Source organism: Euleptes europaea, chromosome 14, assembly GCF_029931775.1.
Source record: "Euleptes europaea isolate rEulEur1 chromosome 14, rEulEur1.hap1, whole genome shotgun sequence".
NCBI lineage: Eukaryota > Metazoa > Chordata > Lepidosauria > Squamata > Sphaerodactylidae > Euleptes > Euleptes europaea.
This window is the reverse complement of record NC_079325.1, coordinates 44,224,545-44,249,594: the sequence shown is the minus strand read 5'-3', so window position 1 is coordinate 44,249,594 and position 25,050 is coordinate 44,224,545. Positions and strand designations below refer to the sequence as shown.

Below are 25,050 nucleotides of genomic sequence, written 5' to 3'. Positions count from 1 at the left end.
CGCCAACCTCCAGGTGCTAGCTGGAGATCGCCTGCTATTACAACTGATCTCCAGCCGACAGAGATCAGTTCCCCTGGAGAAAAGGGCCGCTTTGGCAATTGGACTCTTATGACATTGAAGCCCCTCCCCGTCCCAAACACCACCCTTCTCAGGCTCTGCCCCAAAAACCTTCCGATGGTGAAGAGGGACCTGGCACCCCTAATCAGACTTCTGAAAAAAGGAAGCTGCAGCTGTGCGGGCCCCAACTTGGAACAGGACTGCCGTATAAGGAAGAGAAGGGAGTTAGTCCTCTCCCCCAGTTATGCCAATTAAAATCTGCTCCTCTGTTCTGATATTGGTTGTCGAAAAGGGGGAGGCCGGCACCCTCTTTTTCCCTGTTCTTCCAGGGCTAATACCTCAGTGTCAATTTTAATTGCCAAGAACATGAGAATGAGAAAGGATTAATGTTCCCTTGTCTGCACCCTAGCCTGAATCAGGGGCAGCGCAACAGCTATTTCCCATTTAAAACCCTCTGGGAAGATATGATTATGGATGTCCCAACATCACTTCTGATTTGGGCTTCACTTCCCTGGGTTCAGGCATGGGAGAGATACTGGACAGTATTTGAGTGTACTCTATTTTTTAAAGCGTTGTGCTCCAAGACAGCCCAGGATTCTGTGTCCAGAATTAAGTGCATTAAGCAAGAGGTCCCTGTGTCCACCGTCCGTCTGTTCTTTCCACATTACTATCGCAAGAGAACTTTTTCCTCCCTCTCCTCAACTACTATTTATTTATTTTATTTATTTAAAATATTTATAGACCCCAGGCATATAGATGCACATTCAGAGAATTCAAGGCACCCCATGAAATTGATGGGTAGTGTATTCAGGAGAGACTAAAAAAAGTACTTTCTCACTCCTGTGAGTAATGTACGGAACTCACTGCCACAGAATGTGATATTGGTAGGGTTGCCAGGTCCTCTTTGCCACTGGCGGGAGGTTTTTGGGGCGGAGCCTGAGGAGGGTAGGGTTTGGGGAGGGGAGGAACTTCAATGCCATAGAGTACAATTGCCAAAGCGGCCATTTTCCCCAGGTGAACTGATCTCTGTTGGCTGGAGATCAGTTATAACAGCAGGAGATCTCCAGCTAGTACCTGGAGGTTGGCAACCCTAGATATTAGCCACTTTTTAAATGGCTTTAAAAGGCGTATCCCTGTCCCCCATGAATTTAGGATTAGGGGGCTGGGCGGAGTTACCATAAACACCTGCACCTCTCTGCATGGAACAACGGGGCAAAAAGGGTTTGCGTCCCTGAGTATCCCAAAGCAGATTTACTGGCTGTCATGATGTATCTCTTCTCTTTCTCTTGTCAGCCTCGGGCAGAATGTACAGAAGTGTCTGAGTAAGGCCACAATGTGACCTACTTTCCCAAGGCAGACACCATAAAGCCCCCCGGCTCTTTGCCGAGGCCTCATGATGAAGCGACGCAAGTGAGTCTCCTTGTCTTGCTCCGGGAGGCAATTGCGCCGTGGCACACAGCATCAGCCTACTTCCTGGGGACGGCAGGACATGGCCAGCTCGCCAGGCGATGGATGGAAGCGGGACCGCCGCCATGAGGAGGCATCAGAAGAGGAGGAGCGCGAGGGTCACGTGGCCGAGAATGGAGAAGACGGACTGGCAGGTAGCATGGATCAGTGGGACCTCTCTTTCTCTCAGGAGAACCTGGAGGACGTTGGACTCTTGGAAGAACTGAAGCCCTACCAGGATTGTCCAGCAGAAGGGGAACAGAGATTTGACCTCAGCAACCTTCGAGACCTCGAAGGTGGTGGAGAGGCCGACCAGGGGAGCCCCCCACCTGGTGAGTAATGTTGGAGATAATAGTTACTGTTGCCCGGGATGGTTTCCGGCTTGATCCTTGCAGAAACTAAAGGAGCTGAGCATGGAATGTGGGAAGAGAATATTAAACAGTGTGGGGCTTCCTAAACAGGATAGCAATTCCACAGGTATGTAGGGTGTAACACTGGGCACCAAAACCAGTCTCCTGCGAATCTCAGCTTCTGTTTAAAACAAAGAAAAGCAAAAAAATGTGCTTGAAAGTGTTTGTGTAGGTCCTACTGACATGTCATACTCCTGAGAGGATGATGGATAGGATTTTCTGTGGCTTGGGGTAAGGCTTCAGTGCCTTTGTCCCTCCCACATTTTCCAAAGCAAGAATAAATCATGCAAGATAGGCCTGGTTTTATGCAAAGAGAAAAAGAAGGGGGAGAGCCCTCTGATAGGAGATGGAGAAAAGAATGTGCAAAGCACCAGAGGTTACAAGGCGTTTATCTGATCACCTGTAGCTACTCCAAACTTTTACAAAATAGTAGTAACAACAAAGGTTCAATTAAATTGCAAAACATGTATTACAGTAGACAAATAGTGAGCAAATGCAAAAAGCAAAAGTGTTGATAATATAACATAAAACCACAACAGTGACAGGTTTGCCGGCTAGTGTCCCTTTTCAGTATCCTTCTTCGGACTGTAACCTTGAAATTCAACAACAAACAGAAGTATAACTAGTACAAATATCACACAATAATTACATATAACTTATTTACAATAGGTTACATGGAACTTACTGTAGCTATCATCAGAAATGAAGTAATTATCCTTTATGACACATAAGTCTCTAATGAGTAAAATAAAATACATAACAATTAGTAAATCTACTCAATTTGTATAATTCATGTGTCTTGCTTGCCTGGGTGCAGAACTTTAACTTATTTAAATGCTTCACCAAACTCATTCTAGCGGTATCTGAAGAAGTGAGCTGTGACTCACAAAAGCTCATACCCTGCCAGAAATGTTGTTAGTCTTTAAGGTGCTGCTAGGCTCTTGCTCTTTTCTACTGCTATAGACAGACTAACATGGCTACCCATCGTGATCTTTCACCCAACTGCATAATTAACTTGTGGAATTAACCGCCATAAGATGCGTTGACAGGCATAAACAGTTTTATGAGAACCATCCATGGATAGCTTATTAACCATGGTAGACGAATGAAACCTCCAGATTCATAAGCAGTATATCTCAGTGGCTGGGGATGAGGAGATAGCAGGGAAGGACTGTTGCCTTCATGTGTTTCCTGTTGGCTGTCCAAAGACATCTGGTGGACCACTGTTGGAAACAGGATGCTGGATGAACCTTTGGTCTGATCCAGCAGAGCTCTTTGTTTTTACCGTTTTAAACTACACAGTGAAGGTTGGTGGGTGTTGACCAAATGACGATTAACCATGGCAGGCGTGTAACCGCCAACTGTGTGGGTGTCAGCGAGGCAGGATATGACAGCAGCCCGCTAGCTAAGTGGTTACATGCAAACTATGGTGAGTTCCTGTTTTGCAAAGAGTTCATGTTGTTCGTTTCCAGTTAAGGTGTTTATCTTTTGAAATGTGCTTCTGAAACGGGCCCACTTTGGCCTAAATCAGACAGCCATTTAAAAGAGTGTTAGGGGATTCCTGTTAGAGCATTAATGAATGTTCACATTTCTGATACATCCGTAGAGGCTTCGGTGAACTGTCTCTTGATTTTAAGGCTGCATTTTAGAGAGGTGGTTAAGGATATACAGTGAGGGAAAAAAGTATTTGATCCCCTGCTAAATTTGCCCTTTTGCCCTCTGACGAAGAAATGACCAGTCCATAATTTTAGTGGTAGGTTTATTGTAGCTGTGAGAGACAGAATAACAACAGGAAAAACCCCAGAAACCCAGAAGACAAAAGTCAGAGATTGATGTGCATTATAATGAGTGAAATAAGTATTTGATCCCCTATCAACCAGCCAGATTAGGGTTAGGGTTCTGCTGTCGACAGAAGCAATCAATCCATCAGATTCCAAACTAGCCACCATGACCAAGACCAAAGAGCTGTCCAAGGATGTCAGGGACAAGATTATAGACCTGCACAAGGCTGGACTGGGCTACAAGACTATTGCCAAGTAGCTTGGTGAGAAGGTGACAACCCTAACCCTAGCTGTCAACCTCCCTCGGTCTGGGGCTCCATGCAAGATCTCATCTCGTGGAGTTGCAATGATCATGAGAACGGTGATGAAGCAGCCCAGAACTACACGGGGGGAACTTGTCAATGATCTCAGGGCAGCTGGGACCATAGTCACTATGAAAACAGTTGGTAACACACTATGCCGTGAAGGACTGAGATCTTGCAGAGCCCGCAAGGTTGCCTTACTCAAGACAGCACATGTACAGGCCCGTCTGCAGTTTGCCAATGCACATCTGAATGACCCAGAGGAGAACTGGGTGAAAGTGTTGTGGTCAGATGAGACCAAAATCGAGCTCTTTGGCATCAACTCAACTCACCGTGTTTGGAGGAGGAGGAATGCTGCCTACGACGACCCCAAGAACACCATCCCCACCGTCGAACATGGAGGGGGACATATTCTGCTTTGGGAGTGTTTTTCTGCTAAGGGGACAGGACACCTTCACCGCATCGAAGGGACAATGGACAGGACCATGTATCGTCAAATCTTGAGTGAGCACCTCCTTCCCTCAGCCAGGGCATTGAAAATGGGTCGAGGATGGGTATTCCAGCATGACAAGGACCCAAAACACATGGCCAAGGCAACAAAGGAGTGGCTCAAGAAGAAGCACATTAAGGTCCTGGAGTGGCCTAGCCAGTCTCCAGACCTTAATCCCATCGAAAATCTGTGGAAGGAGCTGAAGGTTCGAGTAGCTACACATCAGCCTCGAAATCTTACTGACTTGGAGAGGATCTGCAAAGAGGAGTGGGACAAAATACCTCCTGAGATGTGTGCAAACCTGGTGGCCACCTACAAGAAACGTCTGACCTCTGTAATTGCCAACAAGGGTTTTGCCACCAAGTACTAAGTCATCTTTTGCAAAGGGATCAAATACTTATTTCACTCATTATAATACACATCAATCTCTGACTTTTGTCTTCTGGGTTTCTGGGGTTTTTCCTGTTGTTATTCTGTCTCTCACAGCTACAATAGACCTACCACTAAAATTATGGACTGGTCATTTCTTCGTCAGAGGGCAAACAGGCAAATTCAGCAGGGGATCAAATACTTGTCCCCCCTCACTGTAATTCCTGTCAGCAGCTTTGAGATCCGTGACTAAAAAGGAGATTTGTAGGGTTTGAAGAAATGGCAAAAACACAAAAGGAGGAAGGAAAGACCCAACCTAAAACCAAAGCTGGGTACCCAAAGGTTGGGGTGGGGGGAAGACTCAATTATGTGTAGAAATAGATTTATATTAAGGTGCTGATATCTATATTAAAAACATAAAAAAATATATGAAAGCACAATGGCAGCTAATACAGGTTGATAAACTAAAACCACATTCCAAATTCCCTGGCCTTCATCGGTGGTCTAATGATATCACTTATAATGCATACCAGTACATATATAACAACATGTATAACAGTATTATGGCAAAATAATAACAATAACTCAAGTATGTATGTAGAGATGTATTCTAATTTGACTTGTATGGAAGGCGGTTCCTCAGTAGAACAGGCTTCCTCGGGAGGTGGTGGGCTCTCCTTCCCTGGAAGTTTTTAAGCAGAGGCTAGATGGCCATCTGTCAGCAATGCTGATTCTATGACCTTAAGCAGCTCATGAGAGCGAGGGCATCTTGGCCATCTTTTGGGCATGGAGTAGGGGTCACTGGGGGTGTGGGGGGAAGGTAGTTGTGAATTTCCTGCATTGTGCAGGGGGTTGGACTAGATGACCCTGGTGGTCCCTTCCAACTCCATGATTCTATGAAATGTGTGCGATAGTCCTATTTATTTACAAAGCCCTTGTTTTTCCAGATAATGGTGGTTACCAAGAACAGGATGAGACCCCAGAGGACCTAAGCCCTGCTTCCTATTGGCACCTGCAGATAGCCCAGCGGTTGAGCGTGACAGAAAACGAGCAGGACGAAGCCAGCTCTGAAGGACTAGAGAAGCAAGGAAGGGCTTCAGAAGCAGGCAGTGATGGGGAGGCCTACCCTGAGCTTTCTTATGAGGGACAGTATGGTTCGGAGTACAGCGCCAGTCCTGAGGCTCTGAGGGATCCTCTGGCTTCATATAAGCATGGCAAATCCTACAGTTTTACCTCAGATGGTGGGGAGGACTTCTCTGATGGCTCCAATGTTAGCCCTTTTCCTTCCAGGGATGCCTCAGGTCGTATCCACTTGAGGACAGTTGCCTTTGAGGTCCAGAGCCTCCTTGGTGACAGCTCAGAGTTTCCTGAGGAAACAGAATTTTCCTCCCCATCTGCGAGGAGCCCCGAAAGCCATGTACTCAGTTCACCAGCAGATTCCACACACTGGACTCAGAACCTCTTGGGCCGCCTCTCTCTCGAAGACCTTCAGAAATCTCCTGGAATTGATGCGGAGACTTTCCCAGAATCCTCCTATGCAGACAACTTGGGTGAACCTGTGGGGACTGTAGTCAAGATGGCCTCTGAAAGCACTCCCCAAAGAACCAAAGCTATGGTTAAGCCTAAGGAGGGGCTGTTTGGTACAGCTGGGAGGATGGAGATGCCTTGCGCCATGAGGCGAGTTGGCAACCAGCCCCCTGAAAGAGTGACCAAGCTAAAAGCAGATGTACCTCATGGGCTTCCTTCAAAATTCAGCAGGCAATCAAGGTCCCTGAGTCCCCAGGGAAGAGCCACCCAGAAAAAGGCCACTTCACATCAACTTGGCCCAGCAAGTCAAGTGACCCCCGTTGTGAACAATGCCTCACAGTATGGCCGAGGGCAGCTCAACTACCCGCTACCCGATCTCTCTAAAGTGGAGCCTCGAGTTAGATTCCCAAAGGATCCGGAGACTTACCGCCCGCCACGAGGGAAATCTCCCCCTGCGAGATCGAAGGGTGCAGGGAAGCCTGTGATCTTCAAATCTCCTGCCGAGATTGTCCGTGAGGTGTTGCTGAGCAGCGGAGAAGGCTCGCCCCAGAAATACCTGACCCCCTCTGACTCCGTGATTCCAGAGGAATTCAAATCCCCCAGACAAGCCACAGAGCTGGTGCAGCAACTTCAGGTAATGTCTTCAGATCTTACTCTGAAGTGCAACACTGGCCTGGTTCTCATGGAGGTGGTAAACCTCATTTCTGGCCTTTACCATTTTAGACTGTAGGTGGGGTTGGAATGCTCTTCCATGTAGAAAACTAGCATGTCAGGAAGACGGTCGGCCTTGGGCCCTTGTCCAATGACATCTTAAGCAATGATATCCTGCCTTTTCCATGGTTAGGGATGCCAGCGCTAGGTAGGGAAATTCCTGGAGATTCTGGGGGTGGAACCCAGGAAGGGGAGGGTTTGGGGAGGGGGATCTCAGCAGGGTATCTCAGCAGGGTACAATGCCATGGGATCTCAGCAGGGTACAATCAGCAGGGTACAATGCCATGGAGTCCAGTCTCCAAAGCAGCCATTTTTCCCCAGGGAAATTGATCTCTGTAGGCTGGAGTTCAGTTATAATTCCAGGAGATCTCTAGGCCCATCTGAAGGGAGGCGACCCTGTCCATTGTTCAAGGTGACGTTCAGGTCACTCAATAGAACAGTGAAATGTTGAATTTTAAACAAATGAATTTCCATACACAAAGCAAATCTCAGCATGGAAGCAAAACGCCCAACTGAAAACAAATGCTGCAATTTCACAAGAAGCCCTTTGGATAAACCCTGACAATAACAGCAAGGTGGCCTTTTGAATTTCCTCAGCAGTATAGGGGCCGCCACCAAGAAGGTGGCACTCTTAACTACTGCTGGGCACAGCTGGTGGATCATCAAGGGTGCAGTTTGAAGAGTCTGTTGGGATGAGCCTTTTTTGACATGTGGGCTCACTTGGGGAGATACTGGTTTGTTTGTTTTTAATGTACAGGAATTGTTGCATTTGTTGAGCAAAAAACCCCCCTAAAAGCGATGATCAGATACGTTCTTACAGCTTCACCGAATAGGCTTTCAGGCCTATTTCCAGAGCTGTAAGGGCTAGAAACAAGCTCTGAAAAGAAGGGGAAATGTTTTATTCTGCAGTCAAAAGGCACAGTCTGCCTAAAATCCTTCTCTGCCCCTGTGAAGTTTCAGTGAGTTCCTTTGATCTTTGCCAGAACACTTTCAAATTTATTACTGGAACCATGAGGACTAGAAACATGCCCCTCTCAAAAAAGAGGCAGAGATTCTCAGTCTGTACCTAGATGCTGTGGTTGTGAAGAACAAAACAGAACAGAATGTTCACAGCCCTGATTAAAAGGGTCGGGTTTTTTGCTGTGGGTTCCCCCCCCCCCCCCGAGACTGCGATTCAAACAGCGATTTTATATATATGTATATGTATATGTATATGTATGTTTTTGGCTTTGTATTTAACAGTGTGATTGACCAAAATATGTACTACATAAGAAACTGATGTACATTGCCCTCTTATTTAGGAAGACTACCACAAGCTTCTGACTAAGTACGCCGAGGCTGAGAACACCATTGACCGGCTGAGACTTGGTGCAAAGGTATGAGGCAACCAGGGGTCTTGTACTACCAGTGGTTTCTGATGCATTGTGGATAAATTGTGTGGCACGATGAATGTTCCCAGGATGAGCAAGGCTTGATTACCTATAGGCAGTGGTAGACAAGTCTAAAGGGGTTGGGTCAACCTGTGACTGGGCTGTACCATTTTCAGCTGAAGCTGGAGGCAGGAGCGAGCAAATGCTCCTCCATTGAAACAAAAAGGAGACCTTATGTATGCAGAATGCTAGGATGTCAGAGGGGAGAACAGACTAATTTTCCCTGTCAAGCTAGTCTTCTAATTGCAGGGGGATGTTAATGAAGAAGCTTTAAGTAATGAGCCCCCACTCCCGACATGTCCTGACTGTGCCATTTCAGATTGGAATTAAGGCCTTATCTGAGTGCATCTTAATGTAAAGCCGTTTCCTGCACAAAGAAATGTACCATGACAGGGAAAGCTGTTCTAGCCTAGCCTTTTCCCTGCCATGCTAGTTTTCTAAGTGGCATTGAATCTTTTATTTTAAAGGAGGGACATCCACCCTGTGAGCCCCCACGCACAGTCTGAAGTGAGACAGCCTGGATACAGGTTGACCACTTCAGTGAGAACTAGACTGATATCTCACCACTGACAAGGTACCCTTTTGGGTGCAGGTGAGATAGTGATGAACCAAAACGAGAAATGTATTAAGTTCAAAGAAGCTGGTTTTAAACAATAAAAGAAAGAAGAGGGATTTCCCACACCTCGGAAACCCCACTCAAATAAAGGCTTGGTTTGCTAAAGTGAATTGGCTGGCCTCAGCTTCCATCCTTGAACAGGAAGTGAAGGGGGAATTGAGAGCATCCCCCCCCCAAAAAAAAATGTTCGGCTCACTGTCGCAACGGGTTCCAGCTTCCCCATGCGTCAGGGTTGTACTCTCTAAACCACAGCATGACAGCCCTGAAAGACGAAGACCTCAGAACTGAAGTGAATCTGAAGAGCTTATTCCATATGATCTGGAATGTTGCACAAGCAGGATACTGAAAAGAACAGCCCTGCCTTCTTATCTGTGTGTGGTTCTGAGTACACTGCTTTAGACCATTCAGCATGGTATGGTTTGCTACGACTGCTGGTTGCTCTCCAAAGTCTCGAGCACACAAAGATCTTTCTGGCTACCTAAGATCCAGTGATAGGAAATGCCTGCAACTGAATTGTGAACTTTCTACATGCAGAGCATGTACTCTGCTGCTCAAGTGTAGACCCTTCCTTAGCTTCAGTGGGTATGAGATATCTGTCCCAGTAATTTGAAAGGGTTATATCCCTAAAGGAGAGCTGGAGACGGTGCGGGGAAATCCACAAGGGTCTTGAACAACCATGAGATTCTGTTACAGGTTTAGCCAACAAACACATGAACACATGAAGCTGCCTTATACTGAATCAGACCCTTGGGCCATCAAAGTCAGTATTGTCTACTCAGACTGGCAGCAGCTCTCCAGGGTCTCAGGCAGGAGTCTTTCACATCACCTACCTGCCTGGTCCCTTTAACTGGCGATGCCGGGGATTGAACCTGGGACCTTCTGCATGCCGAGCAGATGCTCTGCCACTCAGCCACAGCCCCTCCCCAAAGGAGTGCATGCCATTAAAATTGGAGAGGTGAATGAGGGTCAGTTTGGGAAACTTAGGTTCTAATCAGGGACGCTTTAGCTGTAAGGCCTGAGCTTAGGGTGGATTCAGAGACCTGTGGGTCAGAGGGAGCGTGCACAGATGGTGGGGATTATGTAAATCCTGCTTTAGTTCATGCTGGTTGATAATAAGTGAGCATGACTGGACAAGGGAGAGAGAGATGGAAAAGATACTCTAATGTTACTGAATTTTTGAAGCTGCCTTATACTGAGTCTGCTTATTGGTGCACCCAGCTCATTATTGTTGCCGGCTGTGTGTGGCAGCGGCTCTCTGAGGTCTTGGGCAGAGGAGGGTCTTTTCCAACACCTGCTACCTGAGTGCCTTTTATCTGGAGATACAGCTGAACTATGGCCCGTTCTTACTATTGATGCGACAGGAACATTGGCCCTGCTTTGTAACACCAAATTCTGCTTGTGTTCCCTTCTTTTCTCAGGTCCGCCTGTATGCAGATCCTCCGAAACCCAGCCAGGGTGTCCAAATGGGGACAATATCTCAGGGCTCCAAGGTCATGACCTTCAGCATCCCCCAGATCAGAGTGGCAGAGATGTCAGGGAGGTGTGGTCCAGCTTCAGATGCCACATCAAGTCAAGGTAAGTTTAAGAGATGGATGTACAACCTTTCTTTCCATCACTCCAATATAAATTACCAGTCATTAAAATGGTAAAGGTCCCCTGTGCAAGCACCAGGTCATTCCTGACCCATGGGGTGACATCACATCCCGACGTTTACTAGGCAGACTTTGTTTTACGGGGTGGTTTGCCAGTGCCTTCCCCAGTCATCTTCCCTTTACCCCCAGTAAGCTGGGTCCTCATTTTACCAACCTTAGAAGGATGGAAGGCTGAATCAACCTTGAACCGGTTACCTGAAACCAACTTTCGTTGGGATCGAACTCAGGTTGTGAGCAGAGCTTGGACTGCAGTACTGCAGCTTACCACTCTGTGCCACGGGGCTCGTCATTAGGGGTGTTCAAAAAAATTTTTGGTTTTTTTTCCAGATTCGTGTATATTGGACCCAAAAAATATCAGCATTCCCGAATTCCAATTCCAATATGGTATTCAGATTCAGGCTTTTTTCGGGAATCTGAATTTTTGGGGTCCATTATTCCCTATAGGGAAAGTTTCCAGGTGACTGGAGGTGGTGGATCTTTGAAAGTACAAGCACCAAAATTGCCACAGAGATGTTGGTGCCTCTTCTTTAAATAACCCCAACATTTCCAGTAGATTGGATCAAAGGGTCCAAGTCTATGGGTCCCTGAACAAGGTGCCTCCAGCCATCCCTCCATTATTTCCTATGGAGGATAAAAAGGGGGGAAATCTCCAAGTTGCTTCCAGGCTAACGCCATGCCTGCAAACAGCAATCACTGGTCAAGTCATGCCTCCCATGGAAGAACCAACACCACAAGCCCTATTGCAACACCAAGTAATCCCAGTAGAACCACAAGCCGCTGCTCCAAGCCCAACAGAACCAATGTCAAACCAGAGAATCTCTGCAGTGGAAACGCAAGATGTGGGGGGGCACTTTGGTAAGACCAGACGAACCAGTGGCAATGTATAGATGCCTAGCAGAAACCCAATGCCACTGTTGCGGTGCAAGCCCAACAGAAACAATGTCAAACCAGAGAATCTCGGAAACTGAAGGTGGGGATGGGTTTTCTGAAAAATCCTGGAAATATTTGAGAGATCTGAAAATACTCCAAAACACCCTTATTGTTATTTTGGGGGTATATTTTTGGCTCAGTTTCAGCCGAATACACACTCCTGCCCATCATTGCAGGAATTCTGCAAAATTTTGCACAAAAACCTGGCTTGTCCATGGGCAGAATTTAGCTAATCCCTCTCCTTTGATATATAAGGAGGTTTTTATTCTGCTGTGGTTTGGAGAGGGTGAGGGGTTTATTGTTTTCTATACTGTTTCCTGATTTAAATTCCTTCTCCATACCTATTTGAAATTCCCTGCCCTCACGCGCTGCCCACCCAAACTGAGACAAACACATTTGTGAGCAGAATTTAATTAAAATTGGAGAAATGGTACAGGGGAAATTGCCACTGCCCAGGTACTGTCTGGATTCCTCTGCAGGGAATTCAAAGTAAAAAGAAAAAAACTATCAGGGGATCCAACAGCAGACTTCCCAAATTATGGATAGTTTGGTCCCCAATCTACCTTTCCCTTTTGGGTAATGTGCAGCTATAGATCAGTGGAATGAGGAAAGCTGTAGCTTTACAAGAAAGTAAGTCCCTTTGAACTACGCATGACTTGCTTCTAAGGTGGACAACCAGATGGCTGCAATGCAGAAAGCTGCTTCACCTAGCCCTTGGCCCAACCACATAATCTTCTGTCCTGTCAAGGCCTCTGAATTGTTGGAACTACTGCCTTTGAGACAGGTGCATAGTTGAGCTGCAAGAGATCAGTGTAATGTGAAAGGCTACATATGTTTTGCCTTGGCTGTTGGTGCAACTTTTGTCTGCTACTATCATCATTATATTAAATCCAAACTATTTATGGAGGGGTGCATCCAAACTACATAGTAGCTGTTAATATAGCAATGCTATGCTAAAATCTGCAACTTTTGAATTGGCATCGTGATTCCATCTTGGTTTGATTTTTGAATTTGGATACCTACCAGCCAGCGTGGTGTAGTGGTTAAGAGTGGTGGTTTGGAGCGGTGGACTCTAATCTGGAGAACAGGGTTTGATTCTCCACTCCTCCACATGAGCAGCGGACTCTAATCTGGTGAACCGAGTTGGTTTTCCAACTCCTACACATGAAGCCAACTAGGTGACCTTGAGCTTGTCACAGCTCTCTTAAAGCTCTCTCAGCCTCACCTACCTCACAGGGTGTCTGTTGTGGGGAGGAGAAGGGAAGGTGATTGTAAGCCGGTTTGATTCTTCCTTAAGTGGTAGAGAAAGTTGGCATATAAAAACCAACTCTTCTACGTTTTTTACCTAAAAATATGTATTTCAATTTTTCTACTCCCTTGTAGAAATCAAATTTGTGAATTCTTTACTTGCAAAATATTGTTGAAGGCTTTCACGGTCAGAGTTCATTGGTTCTTGTAGGTTATCCGGGTTGTGTAACCGTGGTCTTGGAATTTTCTTTCCTGACGTTTCGCCAGCAACTGTGGCAGGCATCTTCAGAGTAGTAACACTGAAGGACAGTGTCTCTCAGTGTCAAGGGTGTAGGAAGAGTAATATATAGTCAGAAAGGGGTTGGGTTTGAGCTGAGTATTGTCCTGCAAAAGTATTGTCCTGTAAGTATCAAGATAATGTGCTAATGAGGGTATGGTATGTTAATATGGAACCATTGTATCCTGAAGTGATCTGTTAATGTGTGTAATCCAAAACTAATCTGTATGGCTATTGTTGAATGTTGTCTTTGTCTGGAGGTTTTTCAGGGCAGGAAGCCAAGCCTTATTCATTCTTAAACTCTCCTCTTTTCTGTTAAAGTTGTGCTGATGTTTATGAATTTCAATGGCTTCTCTGTGCAATCTGACAAAATAGTTGATAGAATTGTCCAGTCTTTCAGTGTCTTGGAATAAGACCCTGTGTCCTGTTTGTGTCAGTCCATGTTCAGCCACTGCTGATTTCTCAGGTTGGCCAAGTCTGCAGTATCTTTCATGTTCTTTTATCCTTGTTTGTATGCTGCGTTTTCTTTACTTGCACATCATGTTTGTTTCCTTGCACTGGATTTCTCTTGTAAAATTGAATGAATTTTTCAACATAATTGGTGTGCCAGAATATAAAAATTGTATGTAAAGTTGTACTGTATGTCAATAAACTGTACAACATCCATGCATGATATCAACAGTTCCACAAATCTAGCAGCAGAAAATGGAGAGCCTAAACCTGTGACAAAAATAGGGAGCATTTGCTCATCTCTAATACTGTGCTGACAACAGGCAGTTTTTTGCCTAAGCAGCTCAGCCAGAGAAGGTCTTGGCAATTCCAGCACCAATAAATGGTTTGTCTGCTTATATTGCAGGACTTTCAATACACCAGGCTGCATCCTCCCTTCCCAGTTCTGTAGCTGGTGGTGGTCCTAGAGCAGATGGCTACACCTCCATGGAAAACCCATTCTCGGGGGACCACTTGACGCAAGTTTTGGCTGCCCAGGCAAGAAAGTTTCAGAGCCAGGCAAGTTGGATTATAACCCAGTATACTGAATTTTCCTTTAATTGAGAGCGCAGGTGGACATTCTTTGGCAAATTCTTATTTAACGTGACATCCCAGGGGATAAAAGACAAGACAGGATATGCTGACAACATTCTAGATTATACTGCTTCAGGCTGGGGAGGGGGAAATATTTTGACTGCTACCCCCCAAGGAAACTCCCTGCAAGTCTAAGAGAGGGGTTTAGTTCTGATATTCTAGTTTTCCATATGCAGGGAATTCATTTGGATACACACACATGCAATAATATCACAGTTGTGCATTTGTGTGCGCGCACACTCTTCTGAAGTAGGACAGGTCACAGTGCTGCCACCTTATTCTTCTTTTTTTAATGGATCAGCTGAAATGGAAATGGAGCGGATTTTGTTTCAAGAAACCATCTATTTGTTTAGAATATTTCTATGCTGCCTCTTCAGAGTTCTGCTTGTGGTGACTTAGAATTAAAACTAGGGAATGTGCACCATTTGTTCCAGTATTTTTCAGGTTCCAGTTTAATAGACCTGGAATTTTTTAAAAAATCTGGGTGGGGGGGAGTGGATTCCCATATTGGTATGGGTTTTTGAAATCTTTTTAGAAATTTGAAACGTTTGGGGTCTATTAAATCCGAACCCAAAAAATTCCAGCCACCTCCGAAATCCATGTGGGTGTCGGAGGCAGCAGGTGGTGCTGAGCCCAGCATTCTGCACTGCCTGCCGTCTCCGAGACCCAGCCAGACAGCAGGTAAGTGAGGGGGGGGGGAGAGGGGATCCCTCCACAGTTTTCTTTCAATGGCAGCAAGGCCTAAGCAGCCTGAAAAATGCTGGAAAATTCGGCAGTTTTCGGGATCTGATTTTCAGCTCCCTGAAATCGCCACCATTTTTTCAGGATTAAACCCCCCGAAAATACCGAAAAGGGGCTGTGTGAGGAGGAGGAGGTCCTTCCTAGGGTTGCCATCTCTGGGTTGGAGAATACCTGGAAATTTTGGGGATGGAGCCTTGGGAGGAGGGGAAGAGAGGGACTTCAGCAGGATACAATGCCATAGAGTCCTCTCTCCAAAGCAGCAGTTTTCTCCAGGACAGTGGTTGGCAAACCGCGGCTCTTTGGCCCCTTGAGTGCGGCTCTGGGCTGCAGGATCGTGGCCGCCCACCCGAGAGAAGCCACCTTCCCCGGGCGCGGAGGGCACGGGGGGGGGGCTGGCTTCCTTCGGCGAAGGATCGGTGGAGGAGAGCCTGGCGTCCCTTCCCCGCCCCGGCCGGGCTCTGCGCGCATGCAGAAGTCCCGCAAAATTTCTCTGCCTTTCCGCCAGCCCAGAGCCGCCGCCGCCGCGCCTGGGGGGAGGGGGCGGGTCTTTGCAACATGCTGGCCCAGCACCAGGGAGAGGGATGGTGGCCCCGATCCAGCACACACACACCCTCCCCCGCCTTCCTTACCTGCAAACTCCAGCGCATCGCCCTCATGGCCTGCCCTTCCCTTCCACCGCTGGAGAACGCCAGCGAGAGGGGAGGGGGGAGGACGCCCCTCCACCTTCCTGCTCCTCTTCTTCTTCCTCCTCCTTGGAGGCTGAGGCGCTGAGGAGGGGCGGACGGCAGGCCGGCCGGGGAGGGAAGGAAGGAAGGAAGGAGCCCAGGCAGCGGCGGCGAGGAGGAGGAGGAGGCCGAGAGGCGAGTGCGGGAGGCCAAGGCAGCCGGGATGCACCAGGGCAGCCGCCAAGAGGTCACACAACTAGAAGATTACATCTTGAGTTACTCCCTACAGGCTGGTCCCCTGTAGATCTTTTCAGTGCTCCCTGCATATTCTCTCTCTCTCTCTCTCCTCCCTTTTCCGGAATCAGGGATGCATCACATCTGGAAAATTTCAGGGCTGTGGGTATTTTCTTCCTCTGGAGGGAAAAAAATGCACATTTGGGGGAAGGGAGGGGGAGAGAGTATGGAAATATTTATAGCAGTTATTTGATCCCCCAAATACAGAACTCGTCCAAATCCTTCGAACTCCAAGCGTCTAACATGGGGGTCGGGGAGATGCAAGGCCATTGTTCACATTAAGTGCTTGTCAGTCATTGTCATGATTTAATTTTATGGATACCTTACTTACAATTTAATTTTTATCAATAAATAAGATCATTATTAAGTATGATATCAAGTTTTATTCAGTGTACCTATAGTTTAATTAAGACTTAAAACTTTAATTAAAGTTTATTAAGTTAATAAACAGTGTACCTATCTATATAGTTTAAGTAATTTGGCTCTCAAAAGAAATCTCAATCGTTGTATTGTTGATATTTGGCTCTGTTGACTAATGAGTTTGCCGACCACTGCTCCAGCGGAACTGATTTCTGTATTCTAGTGATCAATCATAATAGCAGGAGATCTCCACACCCCACCTGAAGGTTGGCAACCCTAGTCCTCCTGCTCCCTCAGGTAGGAGGGAGTGCCTCCTCTGAGATGTTAGCTGCTGTACCATCCTCTGGAAATGAGGGAGTCAATGCTTTCCTGTTTGGACTGATAGTGAATGCATATTTGAATCCTGTTTGGACTGATAAATGAATGCATATTTAATTCTTGAATCAATTATATCTCAGTGGCTAAGTTTTTATCAGAGCTACGTTGTGATGATGATGATGTATTTATTTAGAAGACTTCTACGCTGCCTCATCAGACGTCTGCTCAATGTGGCTTACAATTAACAATAACGTATTAACAATATAAAAACAAGCTCAGGGCTATAGACATATTTATTCTGATGCTTGTAATGGCCAAATGTTTATTTCCCTTAGAAGCCTCTCCTAGAGACATAGGGTTGCCAGGTCCCTCTTCACCACTAGTGGGAGATTTTTGGGGTGGAGCCTGATGAGGGTGGGGAGGGACTTCAATGCCATGGAGTCCAATTGCCAAAGTGGCCATTTTCTCCAGGTGAACTGATCTCTATTGGCTGGAGATCAGTTGTAATAGCAGGAGATCTCCAGCTAGTACCTGGTGGTTGGCAACCCCTAAAGAGACACATGCAATTAAAACAGTGCTTGAAAATGAAGCATCATTTAAGTAAGGGGGGAAGAAAAACATGGTTAATAAGTGCCCACTCCTCAATAACAATAAACATCCCTGTTAGAAGAAAGCTAGAGACTTTGCATAGCCTGGGTCTGTTGCGCTTGTTCTTGGCTAATTGGGTATGGAGCCCAATTAGTGGAAGTGTTTCAATTAGCACCAGTTGACAGCGTACAAATGGTGGAGCTGAAGCGGGATGCTGTTAGAGTGTAATTGGATCCCCTTTTCTGAGCCAGGAGGGTCACGGCTTTGTGCTGCTGCTGTGCTTGTCCTGCCTCAGTGACCCTGGTAATTATAGGTTCTTTGAGCAGAATTATATGGTTAATTTCATGATGGTTTCCAGAGACCTCCCCACAGACACACACACACAGTACAGCCGCTGTGGCTGTTTTTTCAGGGAGGAGAAAAACAAGGGGCTATTTAACCGGTTCCTCCCATGCCGAAAAATGCCACAGGTACCTTCACCAGCAGGGGTAAAAGTGAACTTCAGGGGTAGGGTTGCCAGCTCTGGGTTGGGAAATACCTGGAGATTTTGGGGGTAGAGCCTGAGGAGGGCGGGGTTTGGGGAGGGGTGGGACTTCAATGCCATAGAGTCCAATTGCCACAGCGGCCATTTTCTCCAGGGGAACTGATCTCTATCAGCTGGAGATCAGTTGTAATAGCGGGAGATCTCCAGCCACCACCTGGAGGTTGTAAGTTCAAAGCAGACACCACTGTACCAATACAACAACGTTAGAAAATGGGTACAAGAGCGACACAATACTACTTCAGGGTGCAAAATGGTCTATTCAAAAGCTACCAAATCTCAACATGTCACAAAGTGATAAGCAATCTGTACAAAAAATCCTATATATATATATACACAAGTTCATCTCAAAGTCCAAAATGTTTCTTCATAGATGTAATGCTGGAGTAATATATATTTCAGATGAAAGGGGGATATGGCCGTTTCAAGATTCTTTAGTAAAGGTTCTTCAGTCCCCAACAGTATTCATCACTTTCAGCTTCAATACATTATGTAATGTATCCCTGCGTGGAACATGAGGACTATCCTTGATCTCTAAGTGCAGTCATGTACTATTGAAGCTGAAAGTGATGAATACTGTTGGGGACTGAAGAAGAACTTTTACTGAAGAATCTTGAAACGGCCGTATCCCCCTTTCATCTGAAATATATATTAGTTCAGTATTACATCTATAAAGAAACATTTTGGACTTTGAGATTAACTTGTATGTATATAGCATTTTTTGTACAGATTGCTTATCACTTTGTGACGTGTTGAGATTTACCACCTGGAGGTTGGCAGCCTTATTTGGGGGGGGGGGGCTTTTCCAGTAGAAAACTGCATGGGAGGAAAAGGTTAAAAGCCCCACCCCCTCCTGCCTGCTGTCTTCCCGCCCCCAAAACAAGCAGTTCCAACGTTTGCATTAAGTTAAATGTAACGTGTAGTTCTGCCCCTTTCTGAAATCTGCAATCTCTCTCTCTAAGCAGTTACAAAGCTGATAATACAGGCTGTGCTTTTTGGGGTTGGTGCACCCTAAGCAAACCAGTCAAATCTCGTCAATTGACACCCCCTGTTCTTTGACAAGGCAGTGGGGAACAGGGCAAGCAGAGGTTGTTGAAGGCGATTCTGGTACAAAGATCATGACAAAAAGCCCAGAGACTGGGGCATAGAAGGATGCGTATCTAAGATAAGAGTTCTCTGTCCCTTGGCTGATAAAAGATTTATTTAATTATTACATTGGTATCCCGCTGTATCCCAGCCAAGGCCTGGCTCAGAGCGGCTCACCTCATTATTCTGCATAATCTTATGTAGGTGGAATCCTTGGAGGAGTTAATTCGGACGGGGAGGCTGATGCCGCAGGACCAGCTAAAGGTACCTTTTTCTTCTCTGCTCCAAATGAATTTACCTGCTTCTCTGAGGCCTCTGCAGGAAATCTTCCATGGAACTAGTAATCACACTAGACTCGGTTCAACGTAAACTAATTCTGATTAATAAAGCCCTAATCGTCTCTGACTGTACACATTTTAGGGATGAGATACACAGAATTAGCATGTGGTACCGTCTTCACAGATTTGCTCCACTTCAGAATGCAACAGGGGGGGAGATCAAATGATTAAATGCTTTCTGGTATCAAGAAACTGCTTGCGAAAAACCTATTTATTCTTAAATACATCACAAGTATGTAGTACTTATTTAGTACATGTTTTGGATCTTATCCTTCCAGCAGGGAACTCAGAGCAGCATACGTGGGTTCTCTCTTGCTCCGCTTTATCCTTTCCGCAATGCAATGAAGCTAGGATAGGCTGAGAGGGAGAAGGGACTGGCCAAAGGTGAATTTCCTTACAGTGTTGGGATTTGAACCTGGGTCTCGCAGATGCTAGTCACCATACCATGCTGTAGTGCATGGTTAAATATAAATAGGATCACATGGGATACGTCTGAAAATCGTCTTCTCTATGGAAGAGCGACTGTTTTAATTCACCACAAGGCAATTTTTGTTCCATAACAAATTATTGTAGAAACTCGCCCATAATACAGTTTCCCTGGGATACCAATTCACCACCTAAGGATGCAGTCGAAGACTGATGGGACTGGCTCCTCCAAATGGAATTTCCTCTTCCCATCTTCTTGCCATTTTAGGCATTTGCAAAGCTCAAGAAGGCCCAGGGAGCCCTGGAACAAACCTACCTGCAGGCTCGGGAGGAGTACAGGCAGTTGCAGAACCAGCAGGAGCCTGCAGCGCCGCTAGGAGATTTTGATCCAGATCGGTATGTACATCAGGTTGTTCAGGCAAGGAGAAATTTTGTGTACCCCCCAGCAAGATAATAATCCATATCAAGAGAAGAAATTGTTGGAAATTTACTGGGGGGGAGCATAAATTACAATGGCAGAAAAGTGGACTTTTCAGCAGACATATGGTTCTTTCAAGGACCTCTAACCTACCTCACCACAACCCTGTAACTAGGGTTGCCAGCTCGGGGTTGGAAATACCTGGAGTTTTGGGGGTGGAGCCTGAGGAGGGCAGGGTTTGGAGAGGGGAGGGACTTCAATGCCATAGAGACCAATTGCCAAAGCAGCCATTTTCTCCAGGGGAACTGATTTCTGTAGCCTGGAGATCAGCTGTAATAGCGGGAGATCTCCAGCCATGACCTGGAGGTTGGCGACCCTATCTTTAAGGTAAGTTTGACTGACAGAGAGTGATTGTCACCCAGAGAGCTTCATGGCTGAGTAGGGTTTTTTAGTCACAGTGAATCAGTGTGAGACACTCGATCTGAATCACCAGTGGGCTTATTTCATAAGGTGATGCTGTTTCAGCCTCCTTTTGCTTCCTTTAATGTCTTCCAGAGCAGTGGAAGGAGAAATATTCCGCCTCGAGATGCACTTAGAAGAGCTGAAAGAGAGAATTGACCAGGCGACTCAGCCTACCACGTGCAGCAGCTCTCAGGCAACCACATCCCCTGACTCTTGGCCAGCGCAGGCTATAGACATGCAGACGGGATCCCCCACGCCATCCATTCAAGCCCCAATCCCAGCTGTCCGCACTCCATACCCTCAGGTTAAAGGCAAAATTATTCCTTTTCCATTTTTTTTTTTCCTAGTGGGTGTTTAGTTGAAAAATCTGGTTGGCTAAAGCATATTGAGCTGGCAATGTTTAAACTAGCCCCGTGGCGCAGAGTGTTAAGCTGCAGTACTGCAGTCAAAAGCTCTGCTCACGACCTGAGTTCGATCCCGACGGAAGTCAGTTTCAGGTAGCCGGCTCAAGGTTGACTCAGCCTTCCATCCTTCCGAGGTCGGTAAAATGAGGACCCAGCTTACTGGGGGTAAAGGGAAGACGACTGGGGAAGGCACTGGCAAACCACCCCGCAAACAAAGTCTGCCTTGGAAACGTCGGGATGTGACGTCACCCCATGGGTCAGGAATGACCCGGTGCTTGCACAGGGGACCTTTACCTTTAATGTTTAAAGGTTCTTTTGCCCAGCACACATACATCCCAGATAGAACTGGGAGGAGAGAAAGAAAATGCCATAGTAGACCAACAGAAGGAACTGGGGAATGATCTAGGTATGCAGAGACAGTTATTACTTAACTGTGCATGCTGAAGACTTGAAAAATGAAGCTAGGAGAAACAATTTGACAGAGAGGGGAGATGTTCCTGAAGGGATAGAGTGTGAGTGGGGTGGGGGTGGAAGATCTTCAAAGCTTGAGCAAATTCTTCATTAGAGTTTCATACTGAAGAAGTTGAAGTCAATTCAGCATCTGGCTCTGTTATGCTGGTAGGGCTGCCAGCTCCGGGTTAGGAACTACCTGGAGATTTTTAGGGTGAAGCCTGAGGAAGGTAGGGTTTGGAGAAGGCAGGGACTTCAATGGAATAGAGTCCAATTGCCAAAGTGGCCGTCTTCTCCAGGTGAACTGATCTCTTATCAGCTGGAGATCAGTTGTAATAGCAGGAGATCTCCAGCTACCACCTGGAGGTTGGCAACCCTACACTCTGGTCCAGATAAACATTCCAGAGACATATATTTGTAAAACTGCTTTTTAGTGGTACAGGCAAGTTGATATAGAATCATAGAATTGGAAGGGACCACCAGGGTCATCAAGTCCAACCTCCTGCACAATGCAGGAAATTCACAACTACCTCCCCCCAGACACCCCTAGTGACCAGAAGATGGCCAAGATGCCCTCCCTCTCATCATCTGCCTGAGATCATAGAATCAGCATTGCTGACAGATGACCGTCTAACCTCTTTTTAAAAACCTCCATGGAAGGAGAGCTCACCACCTCCTGAGGAAGCCTGTTCCACTGAGGAACTGCTCTAACTGTTAGAAAGTTCTTCCTAATGTCTAGACGGAAACTCTTTTGATTTAATTTCAACCCGTTGGTTCTGGTCCGGCCTTCTTGGGCAACAGAAAACAACTCAGCACCATCCTCTATATGACACCCCCTCAAATACTTGAACAAGGTTATCATATCCCTTTTCAGTCTTCTCCTCTTCAGGCTAAACATACCCAGCTCCTTCAACCTTTCCTCATAGGACTTGGTCTCCAGACACCTCACCATCTTTGTTGCTCTCCTGATATGATCATGTACTATATGGCAAAAACCTAACGTGCCTGATCCAGATACCATCAGATTTAAGAGTGTAAATGGTTAAGGAGTTCACCTCAACACTGCACCAAAAAGGATTAATTATTGATGGGGTTTTCCCTTTCAGTTGCTTATTTTTCCATGGGTAAAAGGTAACTTCCTACAGGGGTATGTTTGGGTCTTTTGTGTCAGTGTTTAGGGTGATATTCTGAAATGAGTATTCAGTGAGATACTACAATATGTCCTAGCCTTTGTAGCTTATATGTATGCGTGGAAAAATGTAAACGTTCAAAATAATAAAAACACAAATTCTGGGGTACTACTGACAAGGGTTGTTTTCTGTGCTCAGGTCTTTCTCACCTGTGTGGTGTAGTGGTTAAGAGCGGTGGTCTGGAGCGGTGGACTCTGATCTGGAGAACTGGGTTTGATTCCCGACTCCTCCACATGAGCGGCAGATGCTAAACTGGTGAACCGGGTTGGTTTCCCCACTCCTCCACGTGAAGCCTGCTGGGTGACCTTGGGCTAGTCGCAGCTCTCTTAGAGCTCTCTCAGCCCCACCTACCTCACAGGGTGTCTGTTGTGGGGAGGGGAAGGGAAGGCGATTGCAAGCTGGTTTGATTCTTCCTTAAGTGGTAGAGAAAGTTGGCATATAAAAACCAACTCTTCTTCTTTCAGACTCCCATCCCTAAGGACAGCCCTGGTCAAGTCCAAGCGGCTGTAGAAGTTAGCTCCGTCAGTGATGGGACTGAGGACGATGAAGAAGGCTTCCCGGAGCCCCTGTGTCACAAGCAGTTTCAAGTAGAGGAGGATTTCGATAACCTCCTGGACCAGTAAGTGTGTATTTTGCGTGCATTATGAGAATAGCTAATATGTGTAGAACATACTGCATCAAAGTGAAGCTTGATGCCTTTTGTTAATCTAGACTGGCATGTATTTCCTGGGGTCCAGGAGCCCATATTTGACTCATTCAGCATACTGTGTGATCTCAGCCTTCATTTTTTTTAAAAAGTAAACAAGTTTCTATCCCTTAACTGCTGCAAAGATGGGATAGGAAGCTTGTGATGAGTGCCTTGAGAAATCTGGGCAGGCAGGCAGAGTGAGAATCCCAACTGGAGGAGGTGGCAAGTCTTCATCGCCCTGTATAACTTCTTGCCCTTCCCCAAGATTAACAGAAGTGAAATGAATTATTTAAATGTGCTCGATTTGCATAATTTCTAGTGGAGGGTATCAATCTGCTTTTGATTGGTACAGATCGGCTGCCATGGTGGAAGGTTTTGATTTTTAGAAGATGTGTAGGCTTGGGCTTGTTGATTACAGAGAGGATTGCTATAACATTTCAGGGTTGGCCTATGCATGGATGTACATCTCTCAAATTTCTCATGACCAAACACTTAATGATTTACACCTGTATGTGTGAATTGACCCCATTGGAGAATTCTGCCTTTGAAGCAATATAGAAGTTACGTAAGAACACAGGAAAGGCCATGCTGGATCAGACCAAGGCCCATCAAGTCCAGCAGTCTGTTCACACAGCGGCCAACCAGGCGCCTCTAGGAAGCCCACAAACAAGACAACGGCAGCAGCATTCTCCTGCCTGTGTTCCAAAGCACCTAATATAATAGGCATGCTCCTCTGATCCTAGAGGAACTAGGTATGCATCATGACTAGTATTCGTTTTGACTAGTAGCCACGGATAGCCCTCTCCTCCATGTCCACTCCCCTTAAAGCCTTCCAAGTTGGCATCCTGGGGCAGGGAGTTCCACAATTTGACTATGCATTGTGTGAACAAAACCTTCCTTCTATCTGTTTTGAGTCTCTCACCCTCCAGCTTCAGCAAATTACCACAAATTCTGGTATTATGGGAGTGGGAGAAAAGCTTCTCCCTGTCCACTCTCTACATACCATATATAATTTTATAGACCTCTATCATGTCTCCCCTTAACCGCCTTCTTTCTATGCTAAACAGCCCTAACCGTTTTAACCACTTCTCACAGGACAGTTGCTCGAGCCCCCTGATCATTTTGGATGAAGTGTTGTTAGTTTGTTTGTGCTTGCAAGTCACTACCTGATGGCTCATTCAACAAGTGACAAATGCACATATATGAGCCAGCCCTTGAATTACTTGTCTGTGCTTGTCCCGTTTTACTGCGAAGTTATAGCAAAGCTTATTTCCCCCGTTTGGTAAATTCCCTGAAGAGTCAGTTGAGCTTTTGGCAAAGAAGCTCCTATTAGGAGAAGATCCTCAGTTTACGCTCCAAACTGCCAAGTTCTGCACTGTTACTATTAAAATATGCAGAACTTTATTAGAGAACGATAATTAGAATATTTTATAATTTTATCAATTTTAAGGTGATAATTTTAATCAGGAATTGTTTTTTATTGATCATATACCTTTATTTGTATGGGCAGTCTGATTCAGCGGTGCAAAACTATTGAATCTGGAAATGTTGATGTGTTGGCATGTGATTGGTCAGTTGACCGTATTAATAAATTTGACTTGTCCGTGCTAGAAAACCATTGTTGGTACATGCAATACCAGTACAGTGGATTAGAAGCAAGCTTGATGCATGAAACATTTTCTTCCATTGTAGCTTCATTTCTTATTTACTGCTTCTTGTAGTCCCAGTTTTCCATCAGAGTGCCCTACTTGG

At 46.0% G+C, this 25,050-nt stretch overlaps 1 protein-coding gene across 1 annotated transcript in view; it reads left to right on the top strand.

Annotated features, from left to right (window-relative positions):
* Positions 1-1,546: 1,546 nt before the first annotated feature.
* Positions 1,547-25,050, top strand: part of AKNA (AT-hook transcription factor) — a 45,110-nt gene continuing 21,606 nt past the window's right edge. Inside the window, exons 1-9 of the mRNA XM_056860350.1 lie at positions 1,547-1,835; positions 5,803-7,016; positions 8,395-8,469; positions 10,558-10,714; positions 14,103-14,254; positions 19,127-19,186; positions 19,955-20,082; positions 20,660-20,870; positions 23,075-23,229. Coding sequence (XP_056716328.1) covers positions 1,547-1,835; positions 5,803-7,016; positions 8,395-8,469; positions 10,558-10,714; positions 14,103-14,254; positions 19,127-19,186; positions 19,955-20,082; positions 20,660-20,870; positions 23,075-23,229 — 2,441 coding nt within the window. The remainder of the gene's footprint in view (positions 1,836-5,802; positions 7,017-8,394; positions 8,470-10,557; positions 10,715-14,102; positions 14,255-19,126; positions 19,187-19,954; positions 20,083-20,659; positions 20,871-23,074; positions 23,230-25,050) is intronic.